General features: G+C 35.0%; 1 protein-coding gene across 10 annotated transcripts in view; it reads left to right on the forward strand.

Moving 5' to 3' along the window:
- RUNX1T1 (RUNX1 partner transcriptional co-repressor 1) overlaps nucleotides 1-18,716 on the forward strand; it is a 147,948-nt gene that overhangs the window by 113,720 nt on the left and 15,512 nt on the right. For all 10 annotated transcript variants that reach the window (XM_010349415.3, XM_010349417.3, XM_074386874.1 and 7 more), the window contains 4 exons: nucleotides 712-797; nucleotides 1,348-1,549; nucleotides 11,400-11,468; nucleotides 16,521-16,711. In XM_010349415.3, the coding sequence (XP_010347717.1) occupies nucleotides 712-797; nucleotides 1,348-1,549; nucleotides 11,400-11,468; nucleotides 16,521-16,711 (548 nt within the window). The remainder of the gene's footprint in view (nucleotides 1-711; nucleotides 798-1,347; nucleotides 1,550-11,399; nucleotides 11,469-16,520; nucleotides 16,712-18,716) is intronic.

The following is an 18,716-nucleotide window of genomic DNA, read 5'->3' on the forward strand; positions in this document are numbered from 1 at the left end:
TGTTTCATTGTTTTCATGAAGGATTTCCAATTTACTTTTATTTATTTTTTACTTTTTGGTAAACCGAATGAGTGTATGTGGCTCCATATTATACAAACCTTCTCTTCATGGTTTAATTTTATCAGGGAAGTATATGTGTTAGGATTGTATTCATTCATACAATGTTGTTGAAATGTGGAAAAATTTAGCATGCCTGTTTTGGGAAAGCATATCCCTTCCCATGTAAAATGACTTATGCTGTCTTTAGTTTTAATGCAGGACAGCAATGCTTTAAAACCACTTAATATCTACTTGTGGCTTCTTGTATTTATTAAGAGTTAGAAAAAAAATATATATATATGTATATATGATTTATTTATTCATTTTTTATTTTACCAGATTGGTGCAAAAGTAAAGAGTTAGAATGTATTTTTACTTAGGGAGTATTGCATGGATAACTAGCTGTGGACTTGGTGTCACTTAACTGTCTCCTTATATGTAAAACAAATGCATCTGACTAGATGACCTCTAAAATTCCTTCAGTTCTAGTATTTTACGCTATGAGGAACTCATTAGGTAATTCTGAATCTAAGTATGACTCATGTCTCCATTCAAAATCAAATGTATTTTTATGTCATTGAGTTTGCCCACATAGTCCTTGCGATGAGTCTGTGCGTGTTTGGGTTGTGTACTGAATGCTTTAGGGTGATTCAGCCTTCTCTGTTTTTGTAGGGTTGCATGGCACACGTCAAGAAGAAATGATTGATCACAGACTAACAGACAGAGAATGGGCAGAAGAGTGGAAACATCTTGACCATGTAAGACATCAGTAATCATTTGGGATTAAAAAATGTTTGGAAAACAACTGGAGTGGGGTTATGTGATAAAATAAAAGCTTGGTGATGCTTTGAAGGTCCTGTGTTTCCTGTTATCCTTGAAAAAAAATAATGAGTGAGAATGTTCGAAGTAGAATATAGGATTTGATTTCTAAATTGATTTGAAAGCCACTTAAGAGAAATGTTTAGATCTTAGAAAGGAATTCTCAAAGTCAGATCAGTGGGTTACTGTTTTATTTTGAGATGGTCCTTTAGTTTATCAAGTAATGGGATTAGTATTTGGAGAGATGCATTTACTGGCTTTAATGCCTTCAGGTAAAATTTTCCTTCTGACTTATGTTCATACATCCGTCTTCTCATTCCCATTGAATTTTCTCATCTGTTGGCTCTGAATTTCGAATCTAGCCATAGAAAATATTAAGGGATAAAATTGCTTCCTTCATTGTCCCGAAATGGTTTGTTTCACTACTCAGTAAAATATTTAATTTTGATGATTTATATGCTCTTCCCAATTCTCCCCTTTGCCACATAGCTGTTAAACTGCATAATGGACATGGTAGAAAAAACAAGGCGATCTCTCACCGTACTAAGGCGGTGTCAGGAAGCAGACCGGGAAGAATTGAATTACTGGATCCGGCGATACAGTGACGCTGAGGACTTAAAAAAAGGTGGCGGCAGTAGCAGCAGCCACTCCAGGCAGCAGAGTCCCGTCAACCCAGACCCAGTTGCACTAGGTAACTTTTCTTCAGATGAGTATCTCGAACACATATTTCTTATGCTGTTAATGCTGAATTTATTTTTAACTTCTTTTTAAAATTAAAGGATCTGCAAGGAATTTTAAGACAATAAACAATTTACATATCCTCCAATATGTCTTGTCTGTCTGTTAGGAATTTGAGCAGATTGTCATAGACAGAGATAGCCACAAACTTAAATTCCTTTTCCAGGTGAATGTATTGAGCTGATGGCAGAGTTTCAACACTGAACCAGAATTTCATGTGCGTAACTAAAATTTGTGCTCCTTTATAATGCCTCAAAACAGCAAAAATCATTTCAGGGAGTGGGCCCAGGGCTTAGGCACTTCTAACAAGGTCTCCAGTGAATTCTGCCACTGCATACCAAGCACTGCACACGGCGATGTATGTTTCAAATTATTAATGCAGAAAACAGCCTGTAAGACAATTTTGTTGGTTAGTTGAATCTCGTATTTTTTTAAAAAACAACAGCAACTTTTTCTCAAAACCCCTCCAGGAAGACAGACCTAAAAGCTATATATTTTGCCTACAGCTGTTTTATAATTAATGATAATGATGTAGCATTCTTCCTGTGATTTGTTCTTAACTTAGATTACTTAATCATGATTGTATTAATTCTGATTTTATAATAGGACTCTTAATGTAGTTGTGCCTTAGCAATGGAATGTTAGTATGTAACTATATTTCTTATTGATATTTGGGAATTGTTGGGGTTATAGGTAGAATATAATCCCAAATATGTTGAAAGAAATCTTCAACCTGAAAGAATTTTTCTCTGGCCTGTGAACTGTTACCTAAATTAATAATAAGGTTTTGTTGTTGACATTGCCACCCATTATGTGTGAATACTTTTTGAGTAAGCTTAGGGAGATGGATTTGTGTGGATCCTTGTGTCTCTCCTATTCTCTTATGTGTTTAGCCTCATACCCATCTGCTAACTCAGGTTAGAGTGCTGTCCATGCTGCAAAGCCTGTGCAGATTAAGCTCATAAGTTTGGCCCCATTAGTACTATGGCTGATTAGCAAAAGTTAAAAACTTCAAGTGTATTATCTGGCTGTTGATCACATGGTTGTTTTTAAATTGGTCCCAGCCAGTGCAGCTTCCTACACACTTAGGTTTGTAGATTTCTGCTAATTTCTCAATGCTGAATGCCTATATCATAAGCATTAAATAATGGAAGAGTCTAAGACACTTCATTTACTTAACAAGCATTATTCTAAAACATATTTTAAAGACAAAACTGTATTTGTCAGGTCGCATTATGGCAAGCAATGAAAACAGAATTATGTTTGGTTTGAGCCAATATTGGTTGAAGCCAAACTATTTAGAGCAAAGTGGGAAAAAAAAATCTAGTGTTTATTTCCTTATTGTGAACAAAAATTGATTAATCATGAAATATTTGCTTAGGACAAAGGGGATATTTGTAACCATCCAGTCTAGGCAAAAATTGAGAGCCTTAAAGTAAATAAAACTTTGGGAGTTAAAACATGTAGTTTGGCTTATTCTATTGAACACATGCATTGAATCAGTACTTATTTATTGAACACTTACTATGTACCAGGCATTGTGCTAGGCATTCTAATGAAGGAAAACGACTCTTCGTTTCTTTCTTTGAGGGCCTTTCGATCTAGTGGGAGAAGGCAAGGGAATAGCTAGTCTTCAGGCCACAGGATAACTACCTCAATTCAGTCAGCCAAACTGACCAGATTGCTATTATCTGCCATCCACTGTAAAAGAAACATCTCCAGAATTGATCAGACTTAATAGCTAAGTGAGTTATCAGCACATTGACCAAGGGCCATTTAGTGTATAGTCACTACTACAACACACCGATTCTGGTGATATAGGTGTATATCATGTTCTCTAGGAAGAGACGTTCGTTGTCCCTGTTATATCACCAAAAGAATAAACTTGGTTTTAAAAACCTCCTTTTTAAAAGTACACAAACTATACTATTTTTAGTGATGTTAATGAATTTTTATTTTTGTTAAACCTGAGGGTGTTTTTTTTTTTTTTTTTTTTTTGGCTTTAAGCTTTATAAGTTGTATTAGTCAAAGGCTATAAGCATTACATTTCTTTGTTTATAGACAACATTAAAATATTATGTTCTTTATGGAATCCTAAATTGTCATTAAGGCACTATCATAACTAGAGGAAACCTGTGTAGAACTCTGCAGTGTGCAAGTTTTGGCATCCCATAGTGTTTTCACAGTGCATCCTTATAGCAGACTCTTGCAGCCTTGTGTTCTATTTTCTGGGACTGAGCTATGGCTGTAAATAACAGGACAGGTGGTTTGTAATTATGGCTCACAATCATTTACATTAAGTGCTTTCTAAGTCTCTCTTCCAAGCTTTGGAGTTGAATGGATTGATGTGTGTAATGAAAGGATTGGAGATTATTGGCTGATAAATCTATTTTCTGTGGCTGGAAAGTGTTTAATGAAGTGCATGTGTGCAGATAAAGCTATGGATATGTCTATAACTTTATTTACATGTAGGTCTCCGTATCCCACAGTTTTATTGCATGTGTTTCCTTTAGTCTAATTCTTTTGCCTCTTCAACTACTGTCTGGTCTCAAATGAGACTTTCAGAATATATTATAGAAGATATCTTTGGTTCAAAATATTGCCCTACTTATGTCCCTAACTTGGAAACACTGGGAATGTTTAGTCATACACACATTCTTAGCAGTTTAAAATTATATTTGGGGACTGCAGAGAGGATAATGTAACTTTCATGACTGATGTGTTGTACTTGTTAAACTCAATCCCATTCTCACTTTTGAAATGTATTCATAGTATTAAGTGAGTGTAGGGGATTAGTAAAATAACTTGATTAATCTATTACAAATTGAATTTTAGTTTTCCCAAGATACTAAAATCTCTATTTTGAATAACCTCTGAAACAATTTTAAACACTGAATACAGACTGAATTCATAATGGTATTTCTATTATTTAAATAAAATGGAAATTGACATCTTGAAGGGCTTTTCATAAAATACATTTTCTTGAAATAATAGATATTTGTTATTTCTACTGTTGTTACTCATTTGCTTTCACGGGAAAACTCCAAAGAGCCAACTTTTAATAAAATTAGAAAGCAAAATTTAAAACTGCTGTCTCTCTTTTCAGAGTATGACTTATTTATACATCTAAGTTTTATTACCTTGTGTACTACATAGAAGAGCAAGATGATGTGATCAGAATTGGCAGATTTGACCACTGAAGTAGAATTGCTTTTATATGTATAGATAGGCGGTTGCTGGTTAGCACTTTGTATGTTTTCTGAAATGCTTATCAGAATCTCCGTAGAAGCTCTTTTTTCTTTCTTTGTCTTTGGTTCCCTTCTCTCTCAGGATGTCCTCACATCACTCTCTTGCCTCCTGGCATTTTATTTCTTTTAAATTACCTCCATTTGAACTAGCTTTCAACTATTCTAGAATCTTTCTGTAGTTTATCTTGTATCTGTATATGCTCTTTTTGTTTTCTAGAAGTCTTCTACATTGTTAGAGTTAAATATTATTATTATTATATTATTATTTTAGAAAGAGTCTCACTTTGTTACCTAGGCTGGAGTGTGGTGGCATAATCTCAACTCACTACAGCCTTGACCTCCTGGGCTCCCACCTCAGCCCCTTAAGTAGCTGGGACCACTGGTGCCCGCTACCATGCTCAGCTATTTTTTTTTTTTTTTTGTATTTGTTGTAGGGATAGGATTTTGGCACATTGCCCAGACTGGTTTTGAACTCCTGAGCTCAAGTGATCTGCCTACCTCAGCCTCCCAAAATGCTAGGATTACAGGCATGAGCCACTGTGCCTGGCCAAAAATTTTTTCTAATAGTAGATTTAGGGCTAATGTCAGGGACTGAGATATAAATGCTGAAATATAAATGCATTTTCCCTGTGCTTTAAAAAAATGTATGAATATTGTGATGACAAGGTAGTAAATTTAGAAAATACTTCACTCTGTTACTTAGTACTGGCCAGAGAAAGAACTATCAAAAAGTTTTGTTTGTTTGTCTTAAGTTAATCAAGCTTAGCATTCATAAAAAACTTAGCAATTCAGGAGTTTGTTGAATTAATACCGTCCCCTGTCCCAAGTAGGTTGGTCGAGGAATTAATATTTTAAAATTTTTGCTAGCTGGCAAGTTTTATGATGTCATATGATTGAATAATGGGATTTCTCATTGCTCTCTAAATCCTCAGGAAATCTAGCATGAAGGTTGAAAGCACAAACTCAGTAGAATTACTAGATTAGAATTACTCATTCCTCTCCATATTAATTTTGTGGCCTTTGGCAGGTCATAATCTCTCTCTTTTTTTAAAAAAAAAATATTTTATTTTTTGGGATGGAATCTTGCTCTGTCACCTAGGCCGGAGCACAGTGGCGCAATCTCAGCTCGCTGTAGCATCTGCCTATGAGGATCAAGCAATTCTCCTGCCTCAGCCTCCTGAGTAGCTGGGATTACAGGCATGTGCCACCACGCCCAGCTAATTTTTGTATTTTTGGTAGAGACAGGACTTCACCATGTTGGTCAGGCGGGTCTTGAACTCCTGACCTCGTGATCTGCCTGCCTCTACCTCCCTAAGTACTGGGACTACAGGTGTGAGCCACTGCGCCCAGCCTGGCAACTCATAATCTCTTCAGCTTCAGTTTCCTCATGTGTAAAATGGTGATGGTAATACATATTTCATAGGCATTTCTGTATTAAGTTAATAGGTTAAAACACACACATATGGGACAGTGCCTGACACATAGTAGACGTGTTGTGTCTTAGATATTATTATTATTTAGATGTACATCCTCAAAAAGAACTTTCAGCTGGGCATGGTGGCTCATGCCTACAATCCCAGCACTTTGGGAGGCTGAAGTGAGAGGATCCCTTGAGTCCATGAGTTTGAGACCAGCCTGGAAAACATAGTGATACCCCATCTCTACCAAAAATCAAAAAATTAGCTGGGCATGGTGGTGCATGCCTGTGGTCCCAGTTGTTCAGGAGGCCAAGATGGGAGGATTCATTGAGGCTAGGAGGTCAAGGTGGCAGTGAGCCATGTTTGTGCCACTGCCCTGCAACCTGGGTGACAGAGTGAGACCTTGTCTCAAAACAATTAAATAAATAATTAAAAAATAAAATCAAGAAGAACTTTAAAGAGTAGTAGTAAATGAAACTAGTAAAAATTTTCCTTGGCATTCAAAATTGTGAAGTTACAGTGGATTCATAAGTATTTTTTCATCTGGAAAGTATTTCTAACCAGGTGGCTACTTTAATAGGCACAGAGATTAGAAAAGAATCCTGTCTTAAATATATTAATCTGTTCTACCTTTGGGACCTTAATTTATAATACAAGGGTATAGAAAAGTAGATTTCTCGTGGCCAAAGAAATATTTCAACTTCTGTACTCTCAGAATATGAAAATCACAAACAAGTTATTCTTTGTGTATTTGCATGTAAATGTTTGTAGTTTTGTACTCATATTGATTTCTTTAAATCACATCATGAAATTAATCTCACAGTCATTCAGCTGACTTCATAATGCAAATGCCTACTGTACTTAACTATAGTGGGTTCAAAAAGATGTGACTATTAGTTAAATATGTCCATCTTTTTAAATTAAGAAGACATGGTTACTTCCTGGAGCATTAAACATGTTTGTTGTAAAAGATGGAAATCCTAAAGCAGTTGCTGGCTTCTAGGTTGGATTTGGGCTTCTGAAGATTTCTGAATGTATTATTTTAAAAACAAGTGGCATTTGTAAAGATAAAATCACTTAACTCTTTCTTTCTTTTGATGGTTTTTGTAATAGATATTATCATGATCATAGCCTCATTCTGCCCACTACAGGATGAAGGCCATACCTAGGTGCTGCCAAGCTTTGAGCATTGCTGTCCTGGGTCATATGAGGTCACATTGCTTCTCCAAAGGCTATCAGCTCATCCCTTCATGTATATTGATGGCGGCCCTTGCAGTATCTAGTATCCAATGGTCTCCATCCTGTCGTAAGTGTAGTGCATCTTCCATCTCTTTCATACATCATAGATTGCTCCTTCTGTTCTTTCACATTTCTTACACCATTTTCTGTCACTCTACCTGGTCTCCTCTCTTCATAGATGTGGATTATTTTCAGGAGTCTCCCTTCATCCTCTTTCCCTCTCACCTCCCAAGCAATTTATATCCCAAAGCAAGCTAGACTTAATTTAGAAGGACTTTTCTATATTTTTTTCATCTTTCAGTAGTTGCATATATGTTCACATTTTAAACCATCTTGTGTAGCTTCTTCTGTCTTTGTTTCTACCACTGCATTTTAGAATGATGATTCATTTTTATAGCAACTGATATTTTGTGGGTGGTTAAGAGTTAATGGTTAAGAATTAGCTTCTTTAGAATCTAAGCCTTAGAATCTTAAGGTGTTTTACGTAGATGTGTCTAGAATAGCCAGTATTCTAAAGTAATAACGTCCTTAGAGAGAATTGTCCTTTGTTTTGTTTTTCAAACTTATTTTTCCTATATAGATTCTGATATTTCTGCTGCTTAATCAGAAGAGGAGATATTAAATATGTTAGTCATTTCGTTTCTGTAGCTATTAAAGTAGTGTTCATCAGGGTATCAAATAGATTTCTGAAGAGTACACATGCTACCAATCAGTCTGTTCTTTCTGTTGGTAGAACTGTTGCTTATCAAGTACACTAACTTTGAACTGGAGAGGATATTGTAAAATACATACATACATATATATATATATAATTATTTACCTTTAGATTCTGCTGTTTTGAAAAAATGTCTTTTGGAAAGTAGTTAGCATTAAGAAAACTTTTGCATGATTGGCTTTGGCATTGCTATCGGGTTTCTAGGTCAGTTGAAGTTTGGTCCTATGTGGACATGGCAATGCCAGTGAGAAATGTAGGAAGATGTAGGCAAGAAACATTGCACAACTTTCCAGTATGGTATATATACCCTCAAGACACATGCTGTGCAACCCATAGGAGGTAGAAGGTCAGTTGAGCCCGGCACATTCATATTTGAGTCAATTTGGGTGTTATACACATTCCATGGGTGAGGCTAAAGTAAAATTTTTGAAAGTATCGTCTAAGAAATCTGAGGATTTTGCTTCCAAGGACAAAGGCAGTGAATTGTGAACTATTGAAATATTGTCTATTTCCAAGTGACATAGACTCTGGGAGTTTAACAAATTACTTGGTGTATATTGCTTAATCCAGACTTCTTCAATGGCTTTGTTCTCTTCAAAATTTGTTCTATTTGAATTTTTAATATTGAGAGAAAAGATAAACTTTAAAATACTCTTTACACCTTAGTTATTTATAAGGAAATAGGTATATCGCTGTTCTTACTAGACCACCTACTAAGTAATAATAATGATGATAATAATGAGGATAATAGCAAGTACCAGCTGATGAGAGTTTAGTGTGTGCATGTAATAGGAGGTATCTTCTTAAATACTCAGAGCAGTGCTCTCAAACAATAGTAGTATTGTCCTTGCTTTATTAGAGATGAGGCATCTGAGACGTGGACAAACTGACCTACCTTTTGTTCCATGGTCAATAGCTGATTCCACTGAGCGCTAGAACTAACTTTCTTCAGCCTATGTTGCCTGGGGCTGGTAATTAGTATCTTTCATGCATGGACTTTGGATACCTTAAATCACTTTTTCTGTTCTTTATCATAATGATTGGCTGTTTATCAAAAAATAATGTTTATAGGCTGGGCATGGTGGCTCACACATGTAATCTCAGTACTTTGGAAGGGCTGTAATCCCAGAATGTTGGGAGGCTGAATGACGTGATGTCAGAAGTTTGAGACCAGCCTGGCCAAGTGGTGAATCCCCATCTTTACAAAATGCAAAAATTAGCTGGGCTTCGTGGCATGCGCCTGTAATCCCAGCTACTCCGGAGGCTGAGACAGGAGAATCACTTAACCCAGGAGGTGGAGGTTGCAGTGAGCTGAGATTGTGCCGCTGCACTCCAGCCTAGACAAGACAGCAAGACTCTGTCTCAAAAAGACAGAAAAAAATAATAATTTTTATGAACTACAGGTCTCTTCTTAACATAATAAATGAAAAAAAATTGCTACTTTGGAGTCAAGTTTTTTCTGTCTTCAAACTTCACAGATCTGTTCTTATTCTTATCCAATAAATTATGCTTAAATCAAAGTCTTGTCTTCTTAAAAATTGTCTTTAAATGTTGTCATAAGTAAATCTCTGTGTTGTACTATGTCACATGGCTAAATATGAACTTGATTGTACTTTATTTCTTTTAGAAATAGTTATAGTGATAAGGAAGATAATCTTGATAAAGCTAATTAGCTGTATCACATTTCTTTTAGATAATTTATGCACCAGTTTTAAGATTGAAAGTTACTTCAGTAAAAACATTTTTATTTTTGTCATTTACTTTATAGAAATGAATGCACACAGGAGAATGCATAATTTCCAGTCCGTCCTTTTATTAAGTGGTCATAATATTACAGTGTAAACTTTTGAAAATAAACTTAAAAATTTGGAATAATTTTAGATTTAAAAATTGCAAAGATGTTACAGTTTCCATATATTCCTCACCAAGCCATAGGAAGTTTTTGCCAATTCAGAATAGTTGAGAAAAGCTATGTTCTTGCCGGTTGATAGTCTATGTGTCCTGCAAGAATTCAAAGCATTCAGATGTATTTAAAATATTCAAATGTAACAACATACACACTTAGCTTAACTGATCGTGCTTTTCTTTATTTTTGACATTGTGTAGCACCATAAAATATAGAATACTGAATGTCTTGATCTTCAACATAACCATTAGATAAAGTATTGTTTAAAAATATCTGCTACTGAACATTTACTGTACACATAGAGAAATTTCAGTTTTACTCAGGATTTATCATGGGTTTAATAATTATGTTTTATAACAGTTGAAATGATTTTTTTCTTACTGAACTCTTCTAAATAAGAAGGCTTTCATTGAAAATCCAATATGGATGACTTGTAATGCATATTTTAGCTATGGAAGACTGTATACACTTTGTTTACTTTTGAGCATATGTAAAAACTACAGGATGTTTCATGTTTTTTCCATGAACATATCATTTTAGGAGTTAGCATTCCTATATGAAAGTTATTATTAGTTGTTTTCTCAAACTTAAAATTTGACAAGCATAGTAAGCACAGCATTTAATTTAAAGTGGAACTTCATTTCCTTTTCTGGAAAGCATTGGGCTAACTCTCTTTGCTCAACAGAATGTCTGTGAATCCATTCTAATGAGTCTTTCTGGCTTCTTCCCATGTCAAATCCATATGATCTAATTTGGATGAAAAATGTTAATGCTCACTGAGATTTTTAAGAATTAATTGTGAGAACTGGTTAGCCACAGAGTAGAGCTTGCTCTTCTTTGAAAGGTGGCAGAATCAGAGCTCTATGGGAATTACATTACCTGAACATTTGACTTTTTAACTACCAATTTGATTCTTTAAAGGAACACTGCCAAACACAATTTATTTTCCTTAACAAAATATATCTGTAGATGCCTTCTTAGTGAGAGAGTGCTGAGAACAGTGTTCCCAAACATTATATTGTATAATAAAATCAAGTTGCTTTGGCTTTGAGCATGCATGACATTTAGACCAATGACCTTCTCTTTTCCTTGGGCTCTGATGACAGGTCTTGCTATTTTTGTGTATTTTCAAGAATTGAAATGTTTAGCCTTTTAAAATTGCGTTTTTGTAGAGAAGAAAGGAGAATGGGCATTGCTTACTTTCACTCTGTGCAATGACACAAGTGTGCTTACAGTACTCTCCTCCTCTCTCCACCCCCTTCCCATCCTTTTCATAGACGCGCATCGGGAATTCCTTCACAGGCCTGCGTCTGGATACGTGCCAGAGGAGATCTGGAAGAAAGCTGGTAAGAATTGTTTAAAAACATGAGTTTCGTGTTCTGGCAGCTGTGTGCAGTTGTTAATGCAGTGATGTGAGGAATGACAAGAAAGGACTTTACTGCTAACAACAACAACAACAACAACAACAACAAAACAAACCACAAAGCAAAACAAAACAAAACACCTGATTAATATTCTTAAACCAGGCCTGATTACAAGATGAAATCATTTTTATTTTAGTAACATCTGCCAGTTTCACTGTAATTGAGAGGCTGGCAATATTTCCATTATAAAATTCAATTTTTTCAGGGCCATAATGATTTCAGGCTGAAACTTAGCATAGGAGGTCTTAACTTGCATGCATGTTTTTTCTTTGAGGAAAAAAAAACCCAGTGTTTTAGAAATTAAATTGCATACTTCAGCCTTTTCCCTTGCATTCTTAAAAAAAACCCTCACATTAATTCAGGTTGACTTGTGAAAGTACTCAGAAAATTTCTTGGTTACAATCAACTTTTAAAATCATTCTTCTATACTAATTAGTATTCAACAATCAGAGCTAAATTACTCTTTAAGTGAAATAACAAAGTTACTAAACATTTATTTTTGCTTTTCGTGTACACTACCTATTTTCCATTAAGAGATGCTGCTCTATATTTAGTAATAGTAGATTTAAAGTTCCTCATGACCCACCGATTTGTTACTGCGCTTAAATAGGTCCAAATCTGTGAGAATCTTGGTGAACTACCTAGCAAGCAAAAAACTTTATGAAAACTAGCTCAGGAGATGAAACATAAATCTGTTCCAAGAGTTAGAGATGACATGAAAAACACTGTGGCTTTGAGCTACTGTAACTCTAACTCTTAAAATAGTTTGTCTCTTTGAGTTGGGAAACTGGAATGCTACTTCTACAAACAGTACAAATCGAAGAGTCAGGGGACAGATTTTTTTTGTTTTTGTTTCTTTTCTACAGAAGATTTTTCTTTGGGTTTTCACTCAGCTGTGTTTGTAGTTCTGTGTAACTTGCTGACTCTCTAGACACATGTATCTTATGCAAGTATTTTTATACATTTTCCAAGAAATACCTATTTTTGTAAGAGTGATAATGAGCTTTATATTCTGATAGCATTCTAGGTTTAGTAACTCAGATTAAGAATCAGAAAGCTGTCTTGAACGTCCAACATGCAAATTAGATAGGTCCATTTAGCTTAAAGGTTAAAATATATATGTTGCTCAATTGCATAGTTTTACCAGATTTATGGTAATAGTCATGTGATACTCCCAAGCTGTTAAAAATATGCCAAGTGCCACCTACGTGAAAAGACTTGATACGTCTTCTTTGTGAGCATTTTTCTCCTCCACTTCTAAGCTGTCAGTGCAACTTATTCCAATAACAGGTACAAATGATTGTCATTTTGGACAGTGGAAGGGTGACTTTATGTTCAGAGGAGTGAGTCTTTTCTCTGCACTTCCCTTCTTAAGTATATTTAAATTCTTGATAGTTCATAAAGAAAAAGTGCCAGTAAGGTTTTGTGTAATCCAGATTTCTTATGTGCTGTTATCTGCTCAAGTCTTTGTTTGAGTGCTATTAAGTGAGAACAGATTTTCCTGAATATAGCACCTTTCTTGGAAAGTCAACTTGAATAGCTATGCATAAAGGAAGTCCTACCGTAAGTGGTAAGCAATTGGATGCAGATTCAAAACTGCACTATGTATTTTCCACTTAATCAGTTGTTTATTTTTTCCTACATGACATATTGTTATCTATTGAATTCACCATTATTTTTCTTTACTGTCTGTTTTGGGGGTTTTAAACCTAATTCTGGGTGTTACTCAGATTTTGGGGACTTAAGAGAGTAGAGAAAGAGTACTACTTGTTTCTGTTGTGTGCTTGTACTAATTAAGCCATATCAAGGAAGTGTTTAGATTATTCATTACAGTGTCTATCATCTACAACAGGTTTTGAAACTAAAATATGACATGAAATTTGTATTCTCTCACAGTGTTATTTCTAAACTGCTGCTTAAAAACAGTTTGGGAATAGATTTCTATGGATAATGCTAAATTTTAAGGGGTATATTAAATCCTGAAAGTACGGATGACAGTTTCATCTGGTAATCTCCAGTAACTACTTATAATATTTATCTTTATAGGCTTCTTAAATGGCATTTCTAGTGTTCAGTGTCAAGGCTTCTAACATGATGAAAACACCAAGGGCAGAATGTGACATCTGCACTCAGCTTGTTACAATTTGAAAGCTTTTATTCTAGATTTCTAAAATTGGCTATGGACAAAAAAAAATTTTTTGAGGAAAACCTACAAAGTGTGCTTTGCAATGAAATTATTATACATTATTTTTGTTGCAAAAGATAGGTAAATAAAGCATTTGAAAAATACAAAGGGGGAAGAACTCCCAAAACTTGATGTAGCATAATAAATACATCCACTTTCACAGAAAATTATAATTACAAAAAGTATACCCTGTGCTTGAAAGTACATAATATAGCTTTTTGCATAATTTTGTTTTGAAATGATTTCAAACGTAGAAACGTTGCAAAAAATTACAAAAAAAAATTCTCTATAATTTCTACCTAGTTGCCTTATTTTGTCATACTTGCTTTAGTATTTTCTCTTTTCCTCTTTCATCCTCTTCCTGAGATATATATACATATTTCTAATCATTTGAGAGTAAGTTGCAGACGTAATTTCTCTTTACCTTAAATGATTTGAGTTTCTGTTTTCCAAGAACAAGAATATTCTACATAACTTCAGTACAGTTACCGAAATCAAGACTTTCAGAATTGATATAACACTATTATTTCATCTGCAGACCCTATGCAAATCTTCCACATTGCCCCCAATAATACAATATAATAACATAACAACACACATTTTTAAAGATTAGAAATTGGCCACATCACTTCTCCTCTAAAAGTAGTATTTTTAAAGCAAAAGTAACAAATACACTCAAAAATTACAAGGGGTCTTCATGAAACTGGAAAAAAATCTAACATAAAGATGGTTTTAAAATGGTAACTGAATGTTTTCTTCAGTATATTTCTTTTTACACAATCAGAGAATGTTTGCAGTTGGTAATAAATATTCAAGCACCTTGCAAATGTCCTACCAATTCTCTTTGCTGATCTGTATATGCCTGTGGGATTAGAATAGGAATGCATAATTTAAATATAAATTGCCTGATTTGCATATACAATTAGTCAAGCTACAGCTTTGATCGTAAGCAAAAATTATTGTCCTGTATTACCACTTAGACAGAATTTTAATTCACCTTGAATATTCAAACTAAATTAGACACTGGCTGTATAGTTAGAAGGGCAGTACTTCCCTTGTGCCCCAGGTCATTTATGATAGGGTAATAAAGGCATCTTTTCACCTCCTGGTGAAGAAGGTACTGTAAGCTCTTTCTGCAATGCTCTGATTCTACACAGATTTTAAATGCATACTTTAAAGCAGCTAACAAAAGCTTAATATATTTTAGTTACTATTTCTAGTATGAATCTTTTACTTATATTTTAGTTTATAAAACCTAGCAGACAGTAATTGTAAACAAATGTACTTCAGATAAAATGACAGAGGCTACAAAAGTCATGACAATTAAGTACCAGTGGAGAGCTTCTGATGATTCTCAAGTCATGGACTATAGATGTGTGAAATAAACCCCAGGAATTTAAGAAACCATAGAAGTACTTGCATCTCTAACATTTTTAATCTACAGTAAAACATTTTTATTAGGAATCTATGTTTTTAATTAAACAGAACATTTAATTAAGGTGCTTTTTAAGTGGGTGAAACAATTAAGTGCAAACACTTGAATGAAACATGTCATAATTAGTTTTAATAGAGTGTTAATTGGTACTAGGTTTGCCAAGTTAATAATTACTGCTTATTAAATTTTCAATTAATCATTGTCATTTTGCTTTGAATAAAGATGAAAATTAGATAAACTAATTCAGGGGGAGGATATTTTCCCCTGTTAATTGGAACAGTTAATTTTTTTAAATGGAAATTACTTGTTTTAGTTGTCAATCTTATGTTGTACATTAGTTGAATCTTTGCACCCTTTCCTCAGCCAAAAATAAAGAGCTTGACACCTTGCAGATTTGTAGTCAGGCCTGATTGTTTTGGCCTGTGGTATGATTCAGTTATATTTGTCTAGTGCAACAGTTGGTTATGCAAAACCACTGTGTATATTTGCTAAAGTAAATGGACAACAGCTTAAAATGTAGAAATGAGATTATTTTTAAAAACCTGTATCATTTAATCTATAAAGGCACATACTCATACTACTCAGGAAATGACTTTTCAAAAGTAAAACTGGATCATCCGTTACAGCACTGGTTTTCATTAAAAAGTCTATAGTAACTTAATTGTCATCTGAGTTACATTTTCACTATTGTGCTGTAGTTTTTGCCAGCAACTCATAGTTTGCACTTATTTGTGTATGTGTAAAATTCATTGTTGCCCTATCTTTGTTTCTGAATGCTTTATCTGTGGATCTTCCTGTATTAGTATTAACTTACAGCATTGTGGAAAAGTAACTTTATGGGTCTTAATTATTCAGACAGGTTTCTTTCGAATGTCCTTGTCCTTTAATTCTTATCTGGTCTCAATCATTTCTGGAGGCATTGGCTTGGTTAAAAAAGAAAAGAAAAGAATTATAGTAATGAGGTAGGAGTTTCAAAAAATATTCCCAGAAGTTCAAGTTAAAGAAACATTTTCACCTTTTGTTTTACTAAATGTACATCAAAGATCTGCAAGTTTTTAGACTGCTGAAACTGCCCAATAATTTGGATGAGAGTCATGCTTGTTCTATAGAATTCTATATAAAAGTAATCAGATAGGGGGCATGGTGGCTATCAGGTGCCTATAATTCCAGCTGCTAGGGGAGATTGATGCAGAGGATCACTTGAGCCCAGGGTTTTGAGATGGGGCTAGACAACATAATGAGACCTGACTCGAAAAGAAAAAAAAAATGATTTAAAAGAAAAGAAATCCGTATCTGATGTCCTGAGCTAACCGAGAGGTGTTTTCTTGTCTGGTTTGGCCTGACTGGCACACAGAGGAGGCTGTCAACGAGGTGAAGCGCCAGGCGATGACAGAGCTGCAGAAGGCTGTGTCTGAGGCGGAGCGGAAAGCCCATGACATGATCACGACGGAGCGGGCCAAGATGGAGCGCACGGTCGCCGAGGCCAAGCGGCAGGCGGCAGAGGATGCGCTGGCGGTTATCAATCAGCAGGAGGATTCGAGCGAGGTGAGGTGTCTTGGGAGCCTCCGAATGAAAAAGATAGTTTTCATTGTTTAGAGTGCGCATTCTTTATTCATAGTGATCAGTTTAGACAAATATTTGGAAAAAATGTTAGAACAGTTTGGGGAAAGTCAAGGTACTCGTGGAATTGGCCAAGAGCTGATCACATTTGTCTTTTTATTGAACACTTAATCTTTGCCAAAAAAGGTTTTGAATATGTTCAGTGGGTTACCAATTAAAGTGAAATTCTTACGATTTCCCAGCGTTATCCAGAGACTCATAGCTCAGCTGTGTGTGTGTGTGTGTGTGTGTGTGTGTGTGTGTGTGTGTGTGTGATGTATGTCTGCATGTGAGTATATGTATGCTTGCCTTCTTAAATTGAAGAGATTTAATAGATACTATGTAAGCTGTGGTCTCCAAAGACATCTGGCAGGCTTGGGGTTGAAATCACTGCCTTAGCTATTGGTCTTAAAGTCCAATGGTAAAACAATGTTTGCATCAACTGAATATTTCTAGGAGAACTTGGAGACAGTCTGTACTTCTACATTATTTGTGATAACTCATATGATGGTCATTTCATAGCACAATATTGCTGCTAGCAGTAATATTACACATATTATTGTCCCGGTATAGTAATATTCTCTCTCTCTCTCTCTCTCTCTCTCTCTCTCTCTTTCTTTCTCTCTCTCCCCCTCTCTCTCTCTCTCTCACACACACACACACACACACACAGCTAGCCTAAATGGCTCGATGATCTGCAGAGTAACCAAAACACAATATCGACCAAAATGATTTTAAAAATGCAGCCTATAAAATCAGAGCAGAATAGTAATGCTCCACATTAATTAATATAGCATCACAATTCTCAACCCCAGAGTAACTTTAGATAAAGGACTACAATGGGCTGCTCTCACCAAGCTGAACTCGCAGTGACATGGACTGATAAATCAATGGTCTACTACAATACATATCTATAATTTGTGAGGGAGAGTAAGTATTTAATTTGTACCAGGCTTTTCTGTAGATGAAAGACTCTGCGGGAATCACTCAATGCCCAGAGTTTCTATTTAATGTGTAGCAGATGAATAACAAGGGGACAAAAGGAATTGATTTTCAACATTTGAAAGTTTCTCAGGAAGAGAGGGACAAAGGGAAGTTTATCTGCCCTTTAACTGCTGACTTTTCCATTGTTCAATTAAAGTAGACATAAATTCAGTTTTATTGATGTCTTGTGGCTAAGATATAAGGACTTTGTTTTGTGTTTTCTATTTTAAAAACATTATTAGTATCTTTTGAGGATAATTTGTCCTTCTTTATTCAAATATGCAATATCGTGAGGCACATTTGATGTCATCATTAAAACTATCACTTTCACATGAACATTTTAGGGAAGTTAGGTATGTTAAGAGTATTTTTTAGGTCACTAAATTCTAAAGACAAATAAATGTCTAGGAAGAAATTGTCAATTAAGTCTTTGTATTCAGGCAGTTACATGCTATATTCCTTCAGTGTTTATAAGCTTTGTGTCTTTATTCCTAAAAGTTATCCAGAAAAATATATGATATTGCCACCAATATTTAGCATTATAAATAAACTCTGTTAAACAGTATCCATGATAGGTTATTCAGTCATATCTACTACTTACGTAAGAATGATCTTCTGTAATCTTTTTTTTTTTTTTTTGACCTTTTGGGGGAACTGATCTTTAACATAGCATTATTTTTGTCTTCAATGACACTTTCCCAAGAATTTTAAAGCAGACCATGGTAAAGGAAAGGGTTTGGAATTCAGAAGGTCAAATTTAATTCCTGACTCCAATTCTTACAATTCCGTGATGTGTGAGAAAACCACTGAACCTCTAAAAGCTTTGATTTTATCATGATCTGAAGATGAGTGGAAGTGTCTGGTGTATGGCTTGAGCCTTGAGTCATGCTATGGATAAGGAGACTCACCTGGCTAAAGTTACACAGCTAGGAAATGGCAGAGCCTCAACAGGATCTCACAACAGGCT

Source organism: Saimiri boliviensis, chromosome 15 (assembly GCF_048565385.1).
Source record: "Saimiri boliviensis isolate mSaiBol1 chromosome 15, mSaiBol1.pri, whole genome shotgun sequence".
In the NCBI taxonomy this organism is placed as follows: Eukaryota; Metazoa; Chordata; class Mammalia; order Primates; family Cebidae; genus Saimiri; species Saimiri boliviensis.